The 23,248-nt window shown below is 57.1% G+C and overlaps 1 protein-coding gene across 2 annotated transcripts in view; it reads right to left on the reverse strand.

Annotated features, from left to right (window-relative positions):
* Positions 1-23,248, reverse strand: part of NCS1 (neuronal calcium sensor 1) — a 55,236-nt gene that overhangs the window by 24,523 nt on the left and 7,465 nt on the right. For both annotated transcript variants that reach the window (XM_055399820.2, XM_055399821.2), the window contains exon 2: positions 4,278-4,302. In XM_055399820.2, the coding sequence (XP_055255795.1) occupies positions 4,278-4,302 (25 nt within the window). The remainder of the gene's footprint in view (positions 1-4,277; positions 4,303-23,248) is intronic.

Consider the following 23,248-nt stretch of genomic DNA (forward strand, 5'->3'; position numbering starts at 1 on the left):
CAACCTTGTTTTGAAGCAGGGGTCTTAACTCTCTTTAGGAATTGGAGGAGAAGCCATGGAACCGAATCCGGGACACAGCCCTGCCCCGGAGCTCCGCACACGCGGTTTCCAGCCACCAGAGCACAGGCGTCTGACGAGGCTGACTGTACCTGAGAGTCAGCTCTCCACGACAAGGTGGAGACGAGAGAAGAAAAGCCAAGATGCGACAGCTGCCTCTGACGCCTCTTTGAGAGGGAAAGGGAAGGAAAAGAAATCTGTCGTTTCATAAAAACACTGCAGGCTGAATGCCACTTACAAAACACTCCTTCCTGTACGCCTCCCACCGTGGCACCGGCCTGTGTCTGCCCCCCACTGCGCCAGCCTGGGTCCCCTGGGGGACTCCAGCGCCTCGTCTCCCCCAGTCCCTACTGCCCCCAGCGCCGGGAAGGTGCCTGGCACAGAGTAGGTGCTCAGCAAAGATTTACTGAATGAATGGACCAGGAAATGAATGAGTGAATGAGTGGGTGAGTGAAGGAATGAATGAGTGAATGAGTGAGGGTGTGAACGAATGAATGAATGAGTCGGCGAATGAATGAGTGAGTGAGTGAGGGTGTGAATGAATGAATGAATGAGTGAGTGAGTGAGGGTGTGAATGAATGAATGAGTGAGTCGGCGAATGAACGAATGAATGACTGGGTGAATTAATGAATGAGTGGGTGATGCCTGAAGGAATGAACACCAGCCGTGGCCCGTGGGTCTGATTCCAGCTCAGGCTCCTGTTCTCTGCAGGCCCCGTGGCCCCAAGGCCACCAGGGCCTCATTCCCCAGGGGCCCAGCCTTCCAGGCCTCCCTGGGACCTGCTGCTCTTGGATCCCATGGGGCCTTGTCCCCTGGGACCCAGCCTGAAGCGAGCCCTGCAGAGCCCTCCATGCCCACCCACCTCCCTGCCAAGGGTTAAGTGTGGCGGATGCTGCTTTCTGCAGCGTGAAAAGTGGCAAATAAATAGGTGGATAGAGAAGGAAGCATAACCCCCAGCTGCAATCAGCCAAACGCAGCTGGGACTGCCTGCCGCAGCGGCCCTGGCAAACTGTTCCCCATTATCTTTTCAAACACCTCCTTTCCCATGGCATTCCCCTCCCAGCTCCCTGGAGACCAGCCTTCAGACGATCCGGAGGAGGGGCTCAAACACATCCCTGAGTTGGGGCCTCTTCCCTGCACCTCTCCCCTCCCCCTTCTCACTCCTCCCACCTCTCACCCTCCACAGCCCTCAGCTTTGTAGGATTTCCCAAAGCCACAGCGGGCAGGGCTGAGCCCCTGTACCCCTGGCCACGGAGGCCAGCAAGCTGGACCCAGACTCCACACACACACATACACACAGAGCTGGGTGACCCAGGCAAGTGTCTCAGAGCCTCAGTTTCTTCATCTGTAAAATGGGCTGCTCCTAGACTGACCCCACGGCATTGTTCTAAGCACCTGGCCCACAGGAGGCAGCCGCCGATGTTAAGGAGAGGCAGCCTCCTGACCCAGGGCTGCGACTGCGGACAAGGATCCAGGATTGACAGCTGGCCCTGTCGAGGCAGCTGCAGAATTCTTCCCGCCTCGCCCACTGTCTCTGTCACAATGCCATCAGGCTATTTGGTTATTATAAACATAATAAAAAGCATTATGGAAAACTTATAGAAAATGTGAGAGAAAGAAAATACCCATAAGGCCACCACCTCCAACACACCCACTTCCAGCCTCTGGCCAGTTTCCTTCCCATCTTCTGTTCCCTCCGCACATTTTTCATCACAAAACTGTGTTGGGGGCACTATTTACGCCCTGTTACTCCCATTCGGGATCATGTTCCCTTCACTCTCCAGGTGATCACAATGTCACAATCGATTGTAAGGGCCTGGGACCTGCTATGGCAGGGGTCCCCAACCTCTGGGCTGCAGACCTATACCTCTGGTCTGATTAGCGACAGCATCAGGTTAGAAATAAAGCACACGATAAATGTAATGTGCTCAAATCATCCCCAAACCATCCCCCTGCTTCCTGGTCCATGGGAAAACTGTCTCCCATGAAATGGGTCCCTGGGGCCAAAAAGGTCTTGTTTGCGGTTTCCTACTCAGCCCCCATCGGGGGTCTTCAATCTTCCATTGTGGTGAATGGTGCTCAGGGCAGGAAATAAGATGGTCAAGATGGTCAAGGGGATGGCTGTGGACCCGGACCTGACACTGGCCCCACCTCCCTGAGCCCCCAGCCTTCTCCGTTTGCGGATACAGAGCTGGGGACAGCCGAGGCGGTGACCAGCATGAAGCCAGGTGGGCGGTGAGAGCCCACGTGGCCTGGCCCAGCCTCGTATCACTGTGGCCTGGTTTGCGCTCCTGACCACCTGGGACCTGGGCCCGCCGGGGGGGACCTGGCACCTGCCCAGCTCTGCTTCTGCTCACTGCATGGTCCAGGACCAGTCACAGAGTCACAGAAGACCCCTGGGCCTGGCTCCCCTTCTGTGAAAACTAGTGAAAGTCAGCCCCAGACAAGATCACCCTGGACCGCGCTGGAGAGACTGGGAGGGTGGTCAGTGTGACCTCTCCCACGAGGTGACGCCGCAGCAAAGATGCCAAGATCTGGGGCTGAGGGAACAGCCGGAACGGAGGCCCTGAGGCAGGAAGGAGCCGGGTATGGCTGGTGCCCAGTGAGCCAGCAGGTGAGGCCAGAGACTTCGGGGAGCCTTGAGGGCCAGGCAAGGGGTCAGGCCTTCATGCTAAGTGCAGTAAGAAGCCATGAGGGGCTTTTTAACATATACATATATATTCATTTGTTTGTTTGTTTGGCTGCGCCGGGTCTTAGTGGAGGCGTGCAGGATCTTTGCTCTTCATTGTCGCGTGTGGGATCTAGTTCCTTGACCAAGGATGGAACCCCCTGCCTTGGGAGCACGGAGTCTCAGCCACTGGACCACCAGGGAAGTCCCCACAAAGGGGCTTTAAGCAGAAGAGAAACACAGCAGGCAGGCGGGAGTGCGGCCGGCCGGGTCCAGGCGGGTGAGTCTGCAGGACAAAGGCCGAGCAGCAGGAGGACTTCTGGAATGCCCCCCTGGGGGGCAGCGAGGCGGGAAATGAGGTGGGCGAGGAAGGAGGGAGGGGGAGAAAGGAGGGAGGGGAGGCGTTGCTCCCGCCCACCCTCCATGCCTGCGGCCAGCTCACCACCCGGGTGCTGCCCACCTGGCCGCGGTCTCTGGCAAGCGGTCAGCCGAGCTGGGCAGGGCAGCCACAGCTCTCCGCCTCTGCCGCCTGGACTCAGGGTCAGGGAGGTGTAGGCAGGGCTCCCCCAGGAGTCTCGTGGCCTGCAACCTTCCCAGACGTGGCCTCCGCGGCCTGCTGTGACGGAGTACATGTCTGAACAGTGGAGGGAAGACCACCGTCAACGGCTGTCAGCCCCTGGGTCCTGTGCTGTGACCTTTACAGGGATTACCACTTCGATCTCTCATCATTCCTACATGGGGAAATGGAGGCTCAGCGGCCAAAGAGATGGGAAGAGGCAAGGCTGCGGCTCTAGAGTCCGTTTTGAAGCCACCAAACTTTCTAGAAGGTCTCCAAGCTCCCCTCCTTGCTCACCTATCCACCCCAACTCAGGTTCACCTAACAGTGAGCCTCCCGTGGGGGCTCCACATTCCGCAATGACAGACAGTACACCACTCTCCCCTGCCCGCTCCAGGGCAGGCATCACTAATCCATCACAGACCTCACTGATGCCTCACTGCTATACTTTCCGTTTGCTCCATGACTTACGGCCTCAGAATCCTCCTTAGCACAGCACTCCAGGCAGCTACTATGGACTGATCAGAGCTGGCATCCAAGAAGAAAACTATCTACCATCCTTGATCCGATCTATTCAATCGCTTTATAGAGAGAGTGGCTGAACCCCAGAGACGGTAAGAGACTTCTCAAGACCATGTGATAATCTAGTGACAAGGCTGGGCCTGGGATCCAGTCTCCTGACTTGTTTCTGGTTCAAACCCCTCCCTTGGGTGAGCAGGGTCTGAAGTTAACACTGGTGGTCCTCAGAGATGCCATCTGAAGCATGGGGTCACCACCAACCCACCACCACCCCCAACCACAGTTCAACCGCATCTACGTCAGTTGCTTGTGAACAAAGGGATCTGAACCCAAGGCTGCCTGAACCTGTTTGTGGATAAGCCCCTCTCAGAGGGCCCTCCACGTGCCCCTGTCCTGGGCAGCTGGGCTGCCGGCCCATCAGCACAAAGCCAACACCCCCGACCCACCCAACAGTTTTGGGAAAACGCGGCTACTCACCACTGCTGGACTTCCTTCTCCGTAACTGCAAGAGAAAAGAGAAAAGTGGCCTTTTAGCTCACAGAGGTGTCCTAGGGGACAGACAGACACAGGGGAGCCTCCTTCCTGCCCTCCCCGCCCCCACCCACAGCCATTCTGCCCATGTCTGGACATTCTGGACACCAGCCAGCTCTGAACAAGAAGACGCCTGCATTCCCCTACCCCCAGCTGGTGAGCTGTCTCAGTCTGACCATCCTGACCCCAGGGCACGACCACGGCCCATCCCCTCCAGATGTCCACTGCGCTGCTGGGAGGACTGCCAAGATCAGCCTCTTGCAGGCAGGGGCTGGCCTCTCCCTGTTGTCCTGGGCAGGGCAGGCAAGACCGTGTGCCCGGGCCAACTCGGAGGATCAGTCGTCCCCATCTGGCATCCCTGGGGACAGGATGGTCAAAGAAGTCACTGGCGTCCCCAGGCACTCAGCCACCCTGCCAGCACAGGGAGGGCCAGGGCAGAAAGGCTGAATCCCCTCCTCCGCCCTGGAAGCACCCAGCACCCTCCCTTCCTCCACTCAGCCCTCCAGCCCCTCAAAGCATTCAGCCCCAGGTTCTTCTTACAGGCAAGGTAAGAACGGAGCCATGAACCAAAAGCTAGAACGAGCCATATAAAGTAGCAGAACCTCCAGCCGAGCCCAAATAGTCATTCTTTACTGAACCGTGAAATAAACAAAAAAAAAAGCTTTTTTCTGAAAAGTACTGAATCAGTTTGGGTTGGAACAAAACCAGTAGTTTCTCTAAAGTCACTGAACAAGAACATCTAACCAGCTCTAAGGCCTCACTCATTCACAGGGTGGGGGTTGACCTTGCGAGAGCACCTCCAGCACTGTGCCTCAGTTCTGTTTGTAAAACGGGAATAACAGTTACTGTGCCTGCCACACCAGCTGTCCTGGGACTCCAGTCAGAACAGGTGTGACTACTCCTGAGTCCCCAGCACAGGGCCTGGCACTCGGATGTGCTCAATACAGACGAGAAGAATGAATGGGCGAGTGGACAGACAGGAAGGTGGGTGCTGGGTGCGAGTCAGCTGAGTGAAAGGACTGAAATCCCTTCCCAGCAGAGTGGGGAGTGAGGCCCAAGGGGATCCACCTCACCACGTGTGTCTGATCAGACTCGAGGCCACAGTCCAAGAAACTGTTCAGGGCAAGCTCGTAACAGGGCCAAGTCCCGAGCGCCCACCCCGAGCCTCGATCTGGAGCGGGACGGGCCTCTGTGCTTCGGCTCAGCTGCCCTGACAATGCTCCCAGGGGAGCCGCCACTCTGCCTGGCTGCAGATGGGGAAACTGAGGCACAAAGGGCGGCAGGACGCGCAGCGGGAGCGCGAGGGTCTGCACTCGAGTCTGTGGCTCAGCCACCCCGCCGCAGCCGGGCCCTGGTGGTCAGGCTCCTGGGACCAGGCCCCGCTTGTCAGCACTCTCCTCCCACAGAGGCTGGCGGAGATGCCCTGTCCACGGACACAACGCCGAGTCTGTCATACAGGGTCGGGACAACGAATGTCGCATATTAACACACACGTGTGGAATCCAGAGAAACGGTACTGGCGAGCCTACTCACAGGGCAGGAATAGAGACGCAGACAGTAGAGAACGGACTTGTGGACACAGCAGGAAGGAAAGGGAGGGACGAACCGAGAGAGCAGCGTTAACACGTATACACGACCGTGTGTGAAACAGCTAGTGAAGCTGCTGCCTACATAGCAGGGAGCTCAGCTCAAGGCTCTGTGACGACCTAGAGGGACGGGATGGGTGGGGGCGGGAGGCTCAAGGAGGAGGCGATATATGGACACAAATAGCTGATTCTCGACGTTGTACAGCAGAAACCAACACAGCATTGTAAAGCAATTACACTCCAATTTAAAAAGGGAGAGACAGCAAGGCAACAGTGAGAGCTGCAGGTTACCAGGAACAGTCAGACCTGGTGTAAAAGAATGCAATCTTCCAAGAGAGTTTTGGCAGAGGGTAGAGAGTCCCTTGGACTGAAAGGAGATCAAACCAGTCCGTCCTAAAGGAAATCAGTCCCGAATGTTCACTGGAAGGACTGATGCTGAAGCGGAAGCTCCAATACTTTGGCCACCTGATGCGAAGAGCTGACTCATTAGAAAAGACCCTGATGCTGGGAAAGATTGACGGCAGGAAGAGAAAGGGACAACAGAGGATGAGACGGTTGGATGGCATCACCGACTCAGTGAACATGAGTTTGGGTAAACTCCAGGAGATAGTGAAGGACAGGGAGGCCTGGAGTGCTGCAGTCCATGGGGTCGCAAAGAGTCTGACATGACGGAGCAACTGAACAAGAGAGTGGGAAGGGAATCAGGCAGGAGCGTGGCGAGGGAAATCTTCCCTGGCCTAACAGAAACTGGGCAGCCCTACACTAACCACCCATACTTGGTAGAGAAGGGCAGCAGGAGCCAAGGGACTGATCCTTAAATATTCAACCTGGAGACACAGGAGATCCATCATAGTGTAGCCAGGAGCTCAGGGGCTCATACTCTGGAGCCAGAATGGACAGCCTGAGTTTAAACCTAGCTCCGCAGCTTACTAGCTGTGTGTCCCCAGGTGAAGTACTTCCTCCCTCTAAGCCTCAGTTTCCTCATCTGTCAAATGGGCTAGTTGTGAAGATTAAAATGATTGGTGCTCTTCATAAGCATAAAACCCCATAGATAGGTGTGATCCTGTTTTCCCAATGAGAAGACTGAGGCTCAGGCAGGCCTACTTACTTGGCTGAGTTACCTGAGGTGGCTGGGTGGGGCCAGGGGCCAGGACTGTGCCTTCAGAGCACAGGACGGATGCCCAAGTGGACCACCCCCACTTCAAGTCATCCAATGAGCTGTGTGACCTTGTGTAACCTTGGTATCATATGATATAAACAGGAGGAGCAGGGTAGCAAGCGCTGGGGTGCTGGCCCACTGCTGCCCTTAGGCCAGGCCCCCTTCAAGGTCAAAGGAGGAGGCTTCCCTGGAATCTCCCAGCTCAGAAGGCCCGACTCTCGCCTGACCATGGCCCCTGCCCCATCCCCGAGCAGCACCCCTCCCCAGGCCCTCTCAGCCTCCACCTCCTCCCCCATGCCCTTCACCAGCCCCCGTACCCAATAAGCCCTCAAGACACAGACACAGTTGACTGCCCCTTCCCCATTACAAGGGCCCCCACAACAGAGCACAGAGTGATCAGCAGGTGGCCAAGCTCTTCGGGCTATGAGCTGGGAAGGGGGAGACAGGCCCTGCCCCTGCTTTACGCAGCTAATTAAGCAGGAAACAGGTATCCCCTGGCCCCATGCCAGGCCCAGCAGCTGCCACTGCCTCACTGCCTATAGCCCTGGGGTCTGTTGGGGGGGGCGTGAGCAGCAGGCAGGTCTCGGAGGGGCTTGGCCACCTGCCCCCGCTTCACAGAGGTCAGGCAGGCCTGCCTCCAAATTCCAGCTCCCAGTCTAATCATGAAGATACAACCAGACAGATGCAGAACGTGGGACATTTGACAAGACAACTGTCCAGGATACTTAAATGTCGGTGCGAAAAGGTAGAAAACGAGACGGGATTGTTTCAGATTAAAAAAAAAAAAAACTAAAGAGACAAGGCCATCAGTCGCATCGAAATGCCCGGCTTGGGCCCCGAATCTGGAGGGAAAGACCAGCTACCATGAGTGCAGATGACACCACCCTTGTGGCAGAAAGCAAAGAGGAACTAAAGAGCCTCTTGATGAAGGTGAAAGAGGAGAGTGAAAAAGTTGGCTTAAAACTCAACATTCAAAAAAGGAAGATCATGGCATCTGGTCCCATCACTTCATGGCAAATAGATGGGGAAAAAGTGGAAACTGGCAGATTTTCTTTTCTTGGGCTCCAAAATCACTGCATACGGTGACTGCAGCCATGAAATTAAAAGACGCTTGCTCCTTGGAAGAAAAGCTATGACAAACCTAGACAGTATATTAAAAAGTGGAGACATCACTTTGCCAACAAAGGTCCGTCTAGTCAGAGCTGTGGTTTTTCCAGTGGTCATGTATAAATGTGAGAGTTGGAACATAAAGAAAGCTAATTGATGCTTTCCAACTGTGGTGTTGGAGAAGACTCTTGAGAGTCCCTTGGACTGCAAGGAAATCCAACCAGTCCATCCTAAAGGAGATCAGTCCTGAATATTCATTTGAAGGACTGATGCTGAAGCTGAAGCTCCAATACTTTGGCCACCTGATGCGAAGAGCTGACTCATTAGAAAAGATGCTGGGAAAGACTGAGGGCAGGAGGAGGAGGGGGCATCAGAGGATGAGATGGTTGGATGGCATCACTGACTCAACGAACCTGAGTCTGAGCAAACTCCAGGAGATAGTGAAGGACAAGGAACCTTGGCACACTGAAGTGCACGGGGTCACCAAGTCGGACACAACTGAGCAACTGAACCAGTACAACTATGGGTGTGAGAGATACGATGAGGGTGGTGGGGAAGCTGCCCACAGGCAGGCACTCAGACGCCCAGGTGGACTCACTGCTTATTTCGTTAGGAACAGCTACGGTACGGAGGTGACGTGGGACCACGTCCTCTTTCCTTGGGACGTGCCCTGAAGTATTTAGGGGTGACAATCAGGATGCCTGCAGCCTCCCTCGAGAGGCTCAGAAATATACACGCACGTATTTAGAAAGAGACAGGAAGCAAACGTGGCAAAATGCTGACAGCTGGCGCTTTGAGACGACGGACACACGGTGCTCAGGGCCCCAGAGCAGCTCTTGAGCTTTCGCGATAAAATGCTGGGGGGAAGCTTTGGCCTCATCAGCTCACCGCCGGTGGGGACCCCCTCACAGCGCCAGAAGAGCTGAGGGTCCTGCTGGGGACACGCCCCCAGCAGCTCCAAGGACCACAGGCGCTAGGAGGGAGAAGGGGGCAAGGGACAGTTATGGGGTCCCTCCGTCTTCGCCCGCTACCTAGACACTAGAGTGACATTCCCAGGCTCAGGCTCCCCGCTTGGTCCCATTCCCCCATCCCTCTGAGTCTCCATTCAAGTGTGAAATTAACACGCGTCCCGGACTCGGCAGGTCCGTGCTCAGGCCTCAGGGCCTGGGATGCATGAAGGTCATTTTCAGGGCAACCAACCCCCGGTTCCCAGCCCACCCCAGTCCTGTGACGCCCTCAAGCTTCTCTAATCAGTCCCACCTCCAGGCCTTTGCACCAGCTGCTCCTTCTGCCCGGAACCCTTGCCCTCACCTGTCACCTGGGTAACCCCTACAACACTTTTCAAGTCCCAGCTGGGATGTCCCCTTTCTGGGAAGCCCCCTCTTTGGGAACCCCCTTCGTGTGTGGGAAGCGTGGTTTAAATGAAGTCTTGTCTTCCCATCAACTATACAACAGAGGGTCAGACAGGGCGCTGCCTGCAGGGCCAAGCCAGGGAGAAGGGGTTACAGGACTTTGGAAAAATAGGGCAGACCACAGAGAGGGCTCTGGCCGTGTGCCCCTGGGTGAATGAACTCACATCTCTGAGCCTTGGCTTGCTCATCTGTGAACGATAAAGTGGTAGTTGCTGACTCGTGTCTGACTCTGCAACCCCACAGACTGTCGCCTGCCAGGCTCCTCTATCCTTGAAATTTTCCAAGCAAGAATACGGGAGTGGGTAGCCATTCCCTTCTCTGGGGGTCTTCCTGACCCAGGGATCAAACCCGGGTCTCCTGCATTGCAGGTGGCAGTCTGAGCCACCGATAGGACAAATAACAGCCTCTCTCTGAGAGAAGGGGGATGAAGTTAGAGTGTTCGGTGCGACGTCTGGCACCCAGAGAGGGCTCATTAGAAGCCCTTTCCCCCTCATTTTCCCCAGATGGATGCTAAGTCCCCAGTGGTCAAATGCTTCTCCTAGCATCACGCTCAAAGCCCAGCCCCAGTGTCCCGACGTGGGAGGCACGGAACAGACCCTGTTGATTCCCACATCGTCACCAAACCCCTTGGCTGGGGTGGGAACGCGTCCTAAAACACATTTCCCACAGCCTGTTTACCTTCACCATTATGACTGGCTCCGGCCAGTTTTAAAAACAAGCTGCCTTTCTCCAGCTCACTCCTGCCTCCAGGCGCCCAGGCTCATTAGGGAAACTGGTATTTAAGACCACAAGGCCCAAACTGGGAGAGGCTCTGGGTCAGCAGCCTGTCTCCACCACTGGTAGACTGGCTTGCTCCAAAACAAGCGACTTATCCTCTGTGCCTCAGGGTCCTCATCTGAAGGATGATGCCTAGCAGGCAGAGCCATCAGGAGGGTTTCTTGAGGGCTGGATAGAAAATTCCCAGCTTAGAGGACAGCTAGGCGTCCACTGGACTCCCTCCCGCTGACCTGCCCTGAGCATGGGCGGGGGGGGGGCGGGGGGGCGCGGAGGGGGCAGCGGAGCTAGAGCAGGCCTGCTGGGGGCTCAGCGTGGAAGGCGGGGCCTAGCCCCTGCCCCCCAACCCCGTCTTCACCCCTGGCTGTGGTGGGGGTCTGCTCCCCTCCCACACCCAGAGCCATGTTCCCGGGTATTCCTCCTCCCTTGCCCACAGCTCTGTCTGCCGGGAAAGAACACGAGAGCTGGTCCCTGGAGCCCAGCATAAATGTTGAGTCTGATTTTGATTTCCCTAAAGCAAAATACCTCTTTCCTGATGGAAGCTCAGCTCAAACATGGTGGGAACAGACAGCAGGGGCTGCAGCCCCCACAGAGGCGCTTGGAGGACCCCCTGTGGGCAGCTTCTGGGGCCGTTCTGCAGGGGTCCCTTTCCATCTCCAGGGACAAAGGCTGCAAGAATGTTGGTCATGCCTCCCCCGGCCCCACGGCAGCTGAAGGAAAACCCATCAGCAAAGGCGCCTCGGGTTTGATTCACACAAAAAGAGAACCTCCGGTTTGATTCACACAAAAAGAGAACCTCCGGTCTGATTCACACAAAAAGAGAACATGGGGGCCGTTTGGACCTGGCCACCCGCAACCCCTCATCACAGAATCCCACCCTCTGACATCATGGATCCTGCTCCTTCCAGAAGTGCACCCTGCCCCAAAGCTTCCCCCCCAGGCCCTGGGCCTCTCCGTCTTTGCTTGGCTTCCAAATACTGGGGTTCTCCGAGTCCCCACCCAGAGCCCTCCTCATGGGCTCTCTGGCTGGGGGGGCAGCACGTGCACCCCACACCCCTCCCTCGAGACTTCTAGGTCCTCTTGACAGCTCAGGGACCCCTCATGGACCTCATGGCCCAAATGCACCCCCATCCCAGACCAGACCTCCCCTCCTGGGTCCCCAACCTGTGAGCACCCCTTCTTCTCGCCTTACCAGGTAGTCCCACCCATCCTGGCTCCCTGAAGAACACAAGAACCGCCACCATCCAGGGCCAGCCCGGAGCCCCCCAACCCCAGCCCAGGGCTGTACCAACCTCTTCCCATCCTCCCAAATGGGCCCCACCTGGCAGCGGCCAGCGGCCCTAATTTGGCTACATCCCTCCCCTCCCAGCAAAGCTTCTTCAGAGAAGCGAGGGAACGTGCTAGTGGGCCAGGACACAGCCCCCTGCACCGCAGCGGCCTGGCCCCCCCAGTCCAGGGGCAGGATCCTCGCCCTCCCCCAAGGGGCAGTTGCCCGTAGGGAGGATGGTGGTCTTGGGACATTGTGGATTTCAGGGCTCCACGGCTCCCTTCCTGCATGACCTGTCACTTCCCAGGTCTGGGCCTCAGTTTCCCTGCCCCTCCTGCTGCTCACGGCAAGTATCACCTGCTGTGCCAAGTGTGAAGAGTGGCACCAGGGGGATGGGAAGACAAGAAAGAGCGTTCAATAAGGCCTCCGAGGTTTCCCACCAGTAGGGGCCAGCCGCCTGAGAGCTGTGTGAGCTGCCCTCTCTCTGATCCCCTAGGAGCCACAAGCTCCCCAAGCCCTGATCACTCCCCACCCAAGCTGTCCCAGACCCATGGGTCACATACAGGCCCTGGGGTGAGCCCGCATAGACCTCATGGACACATACCGGTGCTCCAGGGAGAAGCAGGCGAGTCCTGGCTGCCCCTCACCTGGGGCCACCTGTGGCTTCCCCTCGGGGGGGATGGGCAGGGGGCTCCTGAGACCTCCACGCCCCCACAAGTCAATGACCATGGAGGCTCACAGGCCCCCAGGCAGGAGGCCCCAAGGGGGAACACCAGGAGGAGGCTGAGAGGAGACTGCAGGGTGAGTGCCCGCCCTGGAGCAGACAGCCTGGTGACCTTGGCCAGGGACGGCAGGCAGGCTCATCCTTGACACGGACCCTCCAGCAGAGCCGCCGCTAGAGGAGAGGTAAGGCATGCCTCCCACGGCCACTGCCCTGCGATGAGATCGGTCCGTGCCTCCGCCAGGTCGGGCACAGAGCGGACCCGGCGCCCTCCAGCCCGCCCTGCGCCTATTTTCCATAAATGCCCAGCTGCGGGGGAGCTGGGCTCCAGGGCTGGCCTGAGTTTCATCAGGAAGGAGGCCTGGCCTCCAGCCCAGCACTCCCGGGCGCTCCGGGAGCCCCTCACCCTCACCCAGAAGGAGCCAGTCTCCCAGAGCCCAGCCTGCTCAGGCCTCCCCCAGGGTGGGGGGCAGCGGCCTGGCCCCCATGGCTATTTCCACCCTCGTTGGCTGAGCTCCAGCTGGTGGGGGCCCACGGCCGCCTGCAGGGCCCCCCCAGCCTGCCTCGCCACACTGTACCCTCTGTGCAGGCTCACCGAAGGGGAGGACCCAGGGCCTCAGACTGCCAGCCCTGGGGAGATAAAGACCAGAGCCATGAGCCACTATTACAGCCGCCAGCCCTGCACCCCGCCCTCCACGCGGGACTCCAGAGACCCTCAGAGCCCCAGGCTCCTGGGGTTTGCAGGAAGCCACGTTTATAGTCACCCCTGAGCTGACCCAGCTCTGACTGCTCCTGGCCCCTGCTCCTTACCCAATCACGGCGCCCGCATCCTCCACAATAAGAGGGGCCAGGGCGCCGGGTGGCAAGATAACTGAGCAGTCCTGGGGCTGCTTCGTCTGCAGAAGAGCCCACTGGGGGTCTGGGGAGAGCACTGGGGCCCCCCTGACCTCAGGAACCCAGATGGATGTCGGTTCCCTGACTACAGAGGGTGGGTTTGGGTGGGGAGGGTGCCAGTCAGGCCTCAGGCTCCCAGACCTGCTCTTCGCTACCCTGAACTCAGACCTGGAGGACCTGACCGTGGCCCCAAAGAAGCTAGGCTCTCTCCCACTGCGGAGACGGGTCCACCCACTCTGCGGTCGCTGTGTGACCCCGGTCAGTGCAGTCCCCTCTCTGAGCCGTGGCTTCCTCATCCATCACAGGGCTGCTGCTGCAGCCAACAAGAAGGGGTTGAAGGCGCTGGGCCCCGCAGGTGATGAGTGCTCCACATGGAGCCGTGGACTCGCATGCCAACAGTCACGGTATCGGCAGAAAACATCAGGGGTCTCACCACCGTTGTGGCAGGATGGGACAAGTAGCTAGCGGAGTCAGGCGGTGGGGCCCGGGCTAAGACTGGATGCAGAGAGGAGAGGCCCTCAAGGGAACTCAGGCCTGAGAGGCTGCTCAGCACACTCAAATCCCAGTTCAGAGGCCCCTGATCCCACGTGGCCCCTCAGGTTCCTCCCTGAGCCCCAGACCACTCCATTGGCTGAGTTCTGGGGCTGCACCAGCCCTTATGCTGAGAGCTGAAGGGTCCCCAACACACTTCACTGGTGAAGAAACCGAGGCTTGGGAGGTCAGGTCAACATGACTCCAGAGCCCAAAGTTAGAAAGGCTTTAGCCTGGAGATGGTCATCCCCAAGAAGAGGGCCACCCACCCCATGCCCCCAGGCCACAGCAAGCCCCTGCCAAGCACCTATTGCAGGCCAGGCACTGGGGTGCATGAGACTTGGGGAGCAGCAGCTCCTGTCCATCAAAGTGTCCCTTGGTGGCACCTCCCCTGAGAGTAAGGCCCCCTGGACCCCTTCTTTCTCCAGAATGCTGTGACCTTTCTGGCTTTCAGATTTCCCAAACAGAGCTTGAATCTTTGTGATTCATTTCCCACTCCAAGCCTCAGTTTTCCCCTCTGACAAATGGGATAGGAATGTTCACTCTGACCCACTCACAGGTAGGTGAAAGTGCTTTGTCCCTGGAGGAGGATTCCAAGGTCTCCCCAAAGGTGCCCTCCCCAGATCCCCTGAGGGAACAGGGCCAGGGCTCCCCACCCCAGGAGAGAGGGGCAGAGTCCAGGAAATCACCGAAAAAAGGTGTAGTTCAAGGCATGTGTTTTAGTTCAAATTTTTCTTAGTTCAAATAGATTTTGCAGTCTATTTCGTCATTTACAGATGTTTGTTTTGCTTTAAAATTAAAGTTTCAAAATGCATTGATTTTAATTTCTATGTAAGTTGAATAACTGTTCCCAAAATGTTCTCAAGTCAAACTGCAGGAAGATGTCATCTGTCTCGTGGCTTCCAGGAATAGCAAGACGAAAGAGCTGCCATATATTAGGCATGACTGTGTGTGTGTCCTAGACAAGGCGAGTCTCATGCCTGAAGCTCATTCAGTGCCCAAATGATGCTGTGAGGCAAGGATTTTGATTATCCCCATTATACAGATCAGGAAACTGAGACCCCAGGGGTAAAGCCATTTGCCCAAGGACCAAAGTTAGTCTGCAGTGGAGCTGGAGCCAGAACCAGGGTCTGAGTGACAGCAGAGCTTGTCCGGAAGTGCGATGTTTAAACATTACACAAATGTATTCTGAGAATAACCTTGCTTAACATTCTGCCTGATTCCTGCACTTCACCATCTGTACCCCTGAATCTCTGGCTTCTCTGAATCCCCAGAAAAGGGCCACCAGGGCTGGGAAGCAGAAGTCCACAGTATCTGATGATCTGTTAATGACTTGCTTTGATGAGGGAACCAGACCAAGATACACTGACACAGGTTCAAATCCCGGCTCTCCCACACTCCAGCTGTGCATCCTTAAATGAGTCAGTTAACCTCTCTGAACCTCATCTGAAAACTGAGCATGTTAAAACCAATATACATAGCGAAGAGACTAGAAGGAACTGGCAAAAATGTTCACAACAGTGATGTCAAAGAAACGGTACAAGGAATGCCTGTATCTTCCAATTTTGTCCTTCCCCAGTGGCTGAATCTGCGGGCAGGATCTGGGTCCACCTACATCACAATCATAGAACAGCATCCAACACAGAGTAGGCGCTCTGCGCGCATTCGTTCTTGTGTTATGCTTGATTTAGGTAGGTAAGTTGGAAAGTAGACATGCCTACCTTTACTGTCTGAAACTCAGTTACTTCTGGCTAATAAATGGACTGGCCTTGGTGACTACACATGTGTTCACTCACTCACACATGCATTCACACACGTGCACACACACACCAAGGACAGACTCCAGTGACCCCCTGGTTCAAGCCCTCTCTACTGACAGACTCTGAATCTTCCAGAAGAGTGGTAGTTCCTGAAGGATGCGAACCACACCTTCTGCTTCCTTTGAGACCTTGGGGAAAGGCTGACATTCAAGATTTTCTCAGGACTCCTGGGGGAGAACCTCTCAAACATTTCAGAATGGAGTGGAGTGCTCAGGGATTTGGTGCAGCCCAATTTCACGAATATTTTCCAAGCACCTGCCAAGGTCAGGGGCTTCCCTTGTGGCTCAGCTGGTAAAGAATTCGCCTGCAGTGCGGGAGACCTGGGTTCAAGGTCAGAGGCTGTGGGAGGGACTGAGGCACCTGGCCAACAGGAAGGGTCTATTTCTGAGTCAAGTAATTCATTCTTTAGCTCCTATGTGACCTTCAGAAACTGAGTTCCCCTCTCTGAGCCTCAGTCTCCTCACCTGTAAAATGGGGATAGTGGTGGTGGTGCCAAAACCTTTCTTCCAGGGTGGTTAGAAGGAATGAACAGGATTTTTCACCTCTTCGTTCATCCAGCAATTAATTTCTGAGCACTCATACGAGCCGGGGAACACGACAGTGACCTAGACACCAGTCTTTGTCCTCCAAGGCCCTGATGGAACTGTAGATTCGGACCTACAGCAGGGGACCTCAGGGCTGTCTAATTATCTGTCATGTAAAGCAGGAAACTGACCCAAGTAGGGGTCAGGGTATGCTCTATGCTCCCCAAGGATAGGGCGCTTATACTGACCTATAAAGGCGATCAGACCTCAGCAGGCAGAGAGAAAGGGCTTGCCAACACTGGGGCTGCTGATGTCCAAAGTTCAGAGCATGGTGAGATCTGGGGACCACCAGAAGGGGCCAGGGAACATTCAAGAGGAACAAAGCATTAAGCCAGAAGAAGCGCCACGGGACATCCCTGGTGGTCCAGTGGCGAACACTCTGCAAGCCCAATGCAGAGGGCCCAGGTTCAATCCCCGGTCAGGGAACTAGATCCCACGTGCCGCAACTAAAACTGAAGATCCCACATGCCGCTACTAAGACAGTGCAGCCAAGTAAATATTTAGAAGAAGCAGCCTATGATCCAGGCAGATGGAGCACAGCAAAGACGCCAAAAAGCTGGCAATCGCTACTATTATTAACACAGGTGTCACAGCACGCAAAGGCAGGGCCAGGCAACCAGGGCCATTAACGTGAGTGCCTGGGAGGGGAGGGGGCGACGAGAAGCCGCGGAGCCGCCCTCCTCCCACCCACCCTGTCCCGGGGCACACGGTTTCTGCCTCCTCTGACCCACAGCCCCCACTTCCTTGCTTTGTCCCTTGTCCTGGGAAGGGGAGGAACACGCCAGGCTGGCCTTCATCTCAGGGTCCCCCAAGGGTTCCGGGGCACACATCCCAGGGCCTGCGAGGATGAAGCCCCAGGAGCCCAGGGTTTGTGGCTCTGAGGGCTCCGACTCCAGCTCTGGCCCTTTAAGAGCTATGAGTTGGGTCATTCACTGTCCTGGACTCTGGCACTGGAACTCTGAGAAAGTCACACCCGCCAGACTGACCAGAACCCACCAGAGGCTGGACTGTGACCCTGACCACCCGCGGCCGTCTCCTCCGGCCAAGGAGGGCCCCCTTCTCCCTCACGGTGCCCCGTGTCCACACATGTCTCCCAAGGCTGGCCCCACCAGTGTGGCCTGTGGGTGGAGCCCTGCCCTGATGGTCAGCTGCCCCCCGAGGGGCTCCCCGATCAGCCTCTAGCTCCGGGGGCACCCCCTCTACACTCCCACCCCTGTTCCTCTGGGTTTCCAGGGCCTCAGAGTTGCCACAGCTTGATGCCTCCAGACCCAGAACGCACTGTTCCTTCTCCGTGAAACACTCTCAGCATCTCCCATAAACCACCCTTCCCCCCAAATCTCCCCATGGCTTCTCAGCTCCTACATCTCCCTCAGGTCACGCTGCCAAAGTGAGCAAATAAAAATTCAGATTTCACATGAACAACGAATAACTGTTTAGCATATCTGGCAACACTACCCTTGTTGTTGTCCAGGTGCTAAGTCCTGTCTGACTCTTTGCGACCCCACAGACTGCAGCACGCCAGGCTTCTCTGTCCTTCACCATCTCCCGGAGTTCGCTCAGATTCACGTCCACTGAGTCGGTGATGCCGTCTAGCCACCTCATCCTCTGTGGCCCCTTCTCCTCCTGCCCTCAATCTTTCCCAGCATCAGGGTCTTTTCCAATGTTCTTCACATCAGGTGGCCAAAGTACTGGAGCTTCAGCATCCATCCTTCCAATGAATATGCAGGGTTGATTTCCTATAGGATTGACTGGTTTGCTCTTGCTGTCCAAGGGACTCTCAAGCGTCTTCTCCAACACCACAGTTCGAAAGCATCAGTTCTTCAGTGCTCAGCCTTCTTCATGGTCCAACTCTCACATCCGTATGTGACAACCGAAAGAGTTCTCTCCCAAAACACTGCCTCCTCCAGGAAGCCCTCAGAGGTGCACCCCAGACCAGGTGGACTCGCGCTGCATTGCACAACACTCTATCTTGTTTCCCTGCTAAACTGAATACCAGGAGGGCCAGAAATCCATCCATCCAATCTACCCTGTGTCTTGGCACTCCCATGACCCGACATGAGAAGGCTGTTAAACAAACACTTTCTGGATTGGGGAGTGAAGGGTAGCATAGTGGCCCCAGGATGCCCTCGGCCAGACTCGCCCACAGGGGCACCCAGGACCTCCACCCGTTCTCGCATGGCAGGCTGGCCCTCCTTCCCGGAGATATGCCCAGAACGCTTCTCATGACCACCCAGCCCCCTCCACGGAGCCAGGGCGGAGGAAACACACGTCAAGGTGGGAGCAGCTGGCAGGTTCCTCTCCTTTATTTTGGTGACTACTGTTGGTTTTAATTAAGATCCCATTCCGCTCAGGCCTAGCACGGAAACAATAACTGCCCAACGTGGCCGTGTGGGCGCGCAAGCCATGGAGAGTGGCAGGGCCACAGGGGCCCGGGGCAGGACCCCCTCCCTGCCAACAGAGGCTTTGAGCTCCACCAAGCTCTCCGCCTGCCCAGCACACACACCATATATTTTTGAACAGAAGGGAAGCATTCGTTTTTTTTCCCCCACAGTGCCAAAAATAGCCCCATCTCCTGCCTTTGAACAGGAATCTTGTGGTTCCTACAAAGAGACAGGGGCAGGAGGGGCCTCAAAGGAGGGACCGAGCTGATTGGCTGGACCCCCTCCTCGTCTCCCCAGCCCCAGCAGGAGAGAAGAGCTGGGGTCCTCGCTAGGCCTGACCTGCAGGAGGCCCAGCCTCCCAGCCCCTGCCTTCTGAGGTCCGCCCCTCTCCCCCAGATGTGGCAAGCCCCTCATCACCCAGGCCAGGAGGCGGGAGGAGGCCAGGCCAAGAAACAGCAAAGGCCCAAGATGGATGAGAAGAAACATCCTTCATCCATTAGTGTGTGCGTTGATGGATTTGTTTCCTTCCTTCTGACAAACGTGTTCGTCTCCATCCAAGGACCAGGGATGGAGCAGTGAACCGTGAGACCAGATGCGGTCCCATCTACACGGTGCCCACAGCCGGATGGAAGCAGGGAGGGTTACATGTATCCTCACCGCTAGGTCTGGGGCAGGCACTGGCTGGGCCCCGGGCACCTCTGTGGAGGGGACTTGGGCGCCTGTGTAAGCCGAGTGTGGGCGGGGGTTGGGGGCCCCGGGGTCAGAGGAACAAGGCAAACGGAAGGGTCAGATGGAAAGCTGGCCTAGTGGCCACTCATCCCTGGCGAGGACCCTCATGTCACCCGGCTGCAGGCCCGCAGCAGGGGGCGTTTTCCTATTTTATGCATGAGGCCCCCAGGACTCAGAGAAAGGGTTTTCGAGTCTAGGATGTCCAGGCCCTCTTGCCAATGTTTTCCACCTTCATTCCATCCACCACCCCGGGAGATGGGGCTATCATCACCAGCCCATTTTACAGATGAAGTGTGGAGGCTCCATAAGAAAGGGCTTGGCCAAGATCACAGAGCTGATGAGAGGAGCTGGGTGTTGTACCCAGGCCCGGCTGGTCCCTGAGGGGGAACTCCCAACACTACTGACAAGCCGTCTCAAATCCTGTCCCCTCCCCAACCCCCACCAGGTCCCTCGATCTCAGATCCTATTTCCTACCCCACCCCTGGAAGAGAAAGCAGGGGTGATTAGAAGTGATCACAGGCCTGGGAAATGGAGCTGTTGTTGTCCAGTCGCTCAGTCGTGTCTAAAGTCTTTGTGACCCCATGGACTACAGCACACCAGGCTTCCCTGTCCTTCACTACCGCCCAGAGTTGGCCCAAACTCATGTCCACTGAGTCAGTGGTGCCATCCAACCATCTCATCCTCTGTCATCCCCTTCTCCTCCTGCTCTCAATCTTCCCCAGCACCAGGGTCTTTTCCAGTGGAAGTAGAGAACTGGGGATGTAAACCCAACCAACCCTGCCTTCCTCCAAATCCAGGGTCCTTTCTGGTTCCCACAGCAGCTTCCTAGTTTAAAAAAATAAAAAAGAGGCCACTTCCTGCCCCCAGAAGGCGAGAGCAGTAGGGGAGCCAGAGAAGGCTGAAGAAAGAGAATGGCACTCTGAGCCCACTTCCTAGCTGAAAACCCAAGCCTGGAATGAAAAAAATAAAAGCAGAGTGCTATTTCTGCCTTGGGTTAAACATTGCTCAAAGCCACATTCCTCTGCCCTCCTCCTCCTCCCCTGCCAGGGAATCCAGAGCTCAGTGTGGCCTGGATGCCACGCCAGCTTCCGGGGCCCCCTCGTGAGAGCAGGAGTGTCAGCCAGCAGCTGGCCTGCACCCATCCCAAGCACCCTGCCGGGCTCCCGAGATGGGCAGCACGGCCTCCTTGGGGGCCCTGTCGGTCAGGCTTCCCGGGGGCTGGGAAAAGGCAACGCCGCATCTTATGAGTGCGATGGATGGGGAACGGAAACACTGAAAGGCCGCCAAAGGCCATAGCGAGTCATGGGCTGGAGCGGGGGGTCCAGACTCCGACTCCTGGGCAGATGGCGGGGCAGGGGCACCGACCCGGTCATCAGAGAAGCGAAACAAAGCAACATGTGGACAAGCACAGTGGGAAAACCAAGCTTTCCCCAGAGGCACTGAACAAACCCCTATATCCACCAAACGTGTCCCAGCCCTCAAGTCGTGGACGGTGACCCAGAGCCCTGCGACCTGGCCTCCAGACCCCGCGGTTCCCTGTGTCACTGTGTCTCTGAGCCCCCGTGAGGACTCCGCACCTTCCTTGGTCCAACAGATACTTCCCATGCCAGGCAGGGGCAGGGCAGGGCAGGATGGCCGGGGCGCTCTGGGCCTCCACGGCCTCACCCTTGGGCTGCCCCTCCTCAGGCTGCCCCTGATTAGCTTCCTAGCCCCCAGTCTGCGGGCTCCCCCAAAACAGGGAACACTGCACAATAGGGTGCTCTGCTCCAGAGCTCACAGGCTGGGAGGCTTCCCTGAGGTCAGCACAGGATCCACACAAGATCAGAACCCAAGGCCACCCATGGATGGGGCAGAGCTCAGAGACAGGGGTGCGGCCCAGCCCACTGCACGCTCCTGGTAGGGCTCCCTGGACTGGTCCCAGCCCTTCTCCTGCCACCTTCCTGCAGCCCTCAGCTCTGCCCCAGAGGAAGCCAAATGCAACTGCCTTCAGTCCACTGCAGAAATCAGAACAGCAAGAACAGTAGGGCTGGGAATTCCCTGGTGGTCCAGTACTTTGGACTCCACACTTACACTGCCAAGGGCATGGGTTCAATCCCTGGTGGAGAAACTAAGATCCTGCAAGCCACATGGCACCGCCCAAAATAAATAAGATCAGTAGGGCTGTGTGTGTGTTTCCAGCTGGAAGGGTCCTGCCACCACCCCACCATCCAACCTCCCATCCGGCCCAGGCATCCAAGACTACCTGGCACTGTCTGACACTCTGGCAGCTGCTTGAATGCCTCCACTGATGGGACACTGACTACCTTCAGCAGCAGCTCCAAGGTTTTAAGGTTCACAGAGATAGGATGTTGGCACAGGGTGGGAAGGGCATGGCTTTGGCAAGACAAAGGTCTAAGTCTAAGCCTGAGCCCCATCTTGGCCGCTGACTGGCTGGGCAATCTTAGGCATGTCTCTGAACCTGCCTGGGCCTTCTTTCCCTCATCTGTAAAATGGACACAATAGTCCCTACTCCCCAGGCTGCAGTGAGAACACAGCAAGGAAGTCTGTACTCAGCATGCTTAGCACCAAGTGCCCACTTGGTAAACAGGATGCATCCTTGCTCATTCCTCCACGGCTCGAGGGCAGGGGGCTCCCAGAGACCGAAGCCTCGAGGCCAGGGCAGAAAGGGAGAGATGTGGCAGCCACATCACCTGGCCCCAGGGCAGGCAGTTGAGCAGTGAGTTCTGGCCCAGCCCCGGCCTGTTTCTGCCTCCCACCCAAGTGCCCCCGCCCCCTCTCCCTTGCACACCTACATCGCAACCTGCTCAGACCTGCCCTCACACACACCGACGGGCCGCCCACCCACTCCTGACACACGCCGCGACCCCATCACTCACACTCGGCGCGTGCCCCCGTAAGCCAGGGCTGAACACCCACTCTCGGCGCCCACGCTCACTCACGCTCACCCACAGCCGTGCCCTTAGCGTCTCGGCGCACCCCCACCTCCAGCCGCACAAGACCCTCCTCCAGGCCCAGAGTCAATTCCCCGCCCACCACATCACTCACCAGGTGTGTGCCCTGGGCCAGCTGCGGTCCCCTCTGAGCCTCAGTTTCCTCATCTGTAAAGCGGGGGCCATGCAGAGCTCCCGGGAGGAGTGGGTGCGAACACATGAACCCTAAGCTGGCCCTGCATCCCACAGACGTGATTTAAGGCCCAACTCCCGCCGTGGCGACAGCCTCTGATCCTCACGAGTCACTGCTCACGCGTCCCCCGTCACCAGTGATGCGCTCAGAGGGAGCGCCCAGCGAGCCACCGAATTCAGTGTCTCCGCCGTGTCTGACCTCACACACAACACCCTGTGCTATGGGGGGCTTATGATCCCCGCTCACAGATGAGAAAATGGAGGCCTCAGGAGAGGAAGGATGTGCCTGTGGCCGAGCCGAGTCATCGGATGCCGGAGCCCAAGCACGTCCCATCCCTGGGGCCCAGGATGGGGGTGAGGGCCTTCCCTGAAGGAAGTCTCACCATCCGGCAATCTGAACACCAAACAGAAAGGGAAACCGAGGCCCAGAAGGGGCTGGCGATTCCAGTCACTGTCCAGGCTGCAGTGGTTCTGGGACAGAACCCCAGGCAGGTGTGTCTCCATTCCCCCAGGCCCACGTCCATGCAGGATCCTAAAACCTAGCCTTCAGGAGCCGGCCCACCCTCCCCACCTCCCAGAACAACCTAGCCACCAACCCGCCAGGCCAAACACGGAAGTCTTCTGCATGTGCCACTCGCTCCCAATTCAGTCAAGGGCCTGTGACACTCCACCCTGTGACCTCCCAGGGGGTGGCCATGAACCGTCCCCTGATTCTGATGGCCAATCAGCCTCCATCCCGTGAGGTCAATTACTGGCACTTACTGGCATCGGTTCCTGTGCCTGCTGACGGGCACACACCAGGCACCCAGAGCTCAGAGAAGCGGGGGTCT

Source organism: Moschus berezovskii, chromosome 11 (assembly GCF_049115385.1).
Source record: "Moschus berezovskii isolate FMDL1 chromosome 11, NW_MosBer_1.0, whole genome shotgun sequence".
Taxonomy (NCBI): domain Eukaryota; kingdom Metazoa; phylum Chordata; class Mammalia; order Artiodactyla; family Moschidae; genus Moschus; species Moschus berezovskii.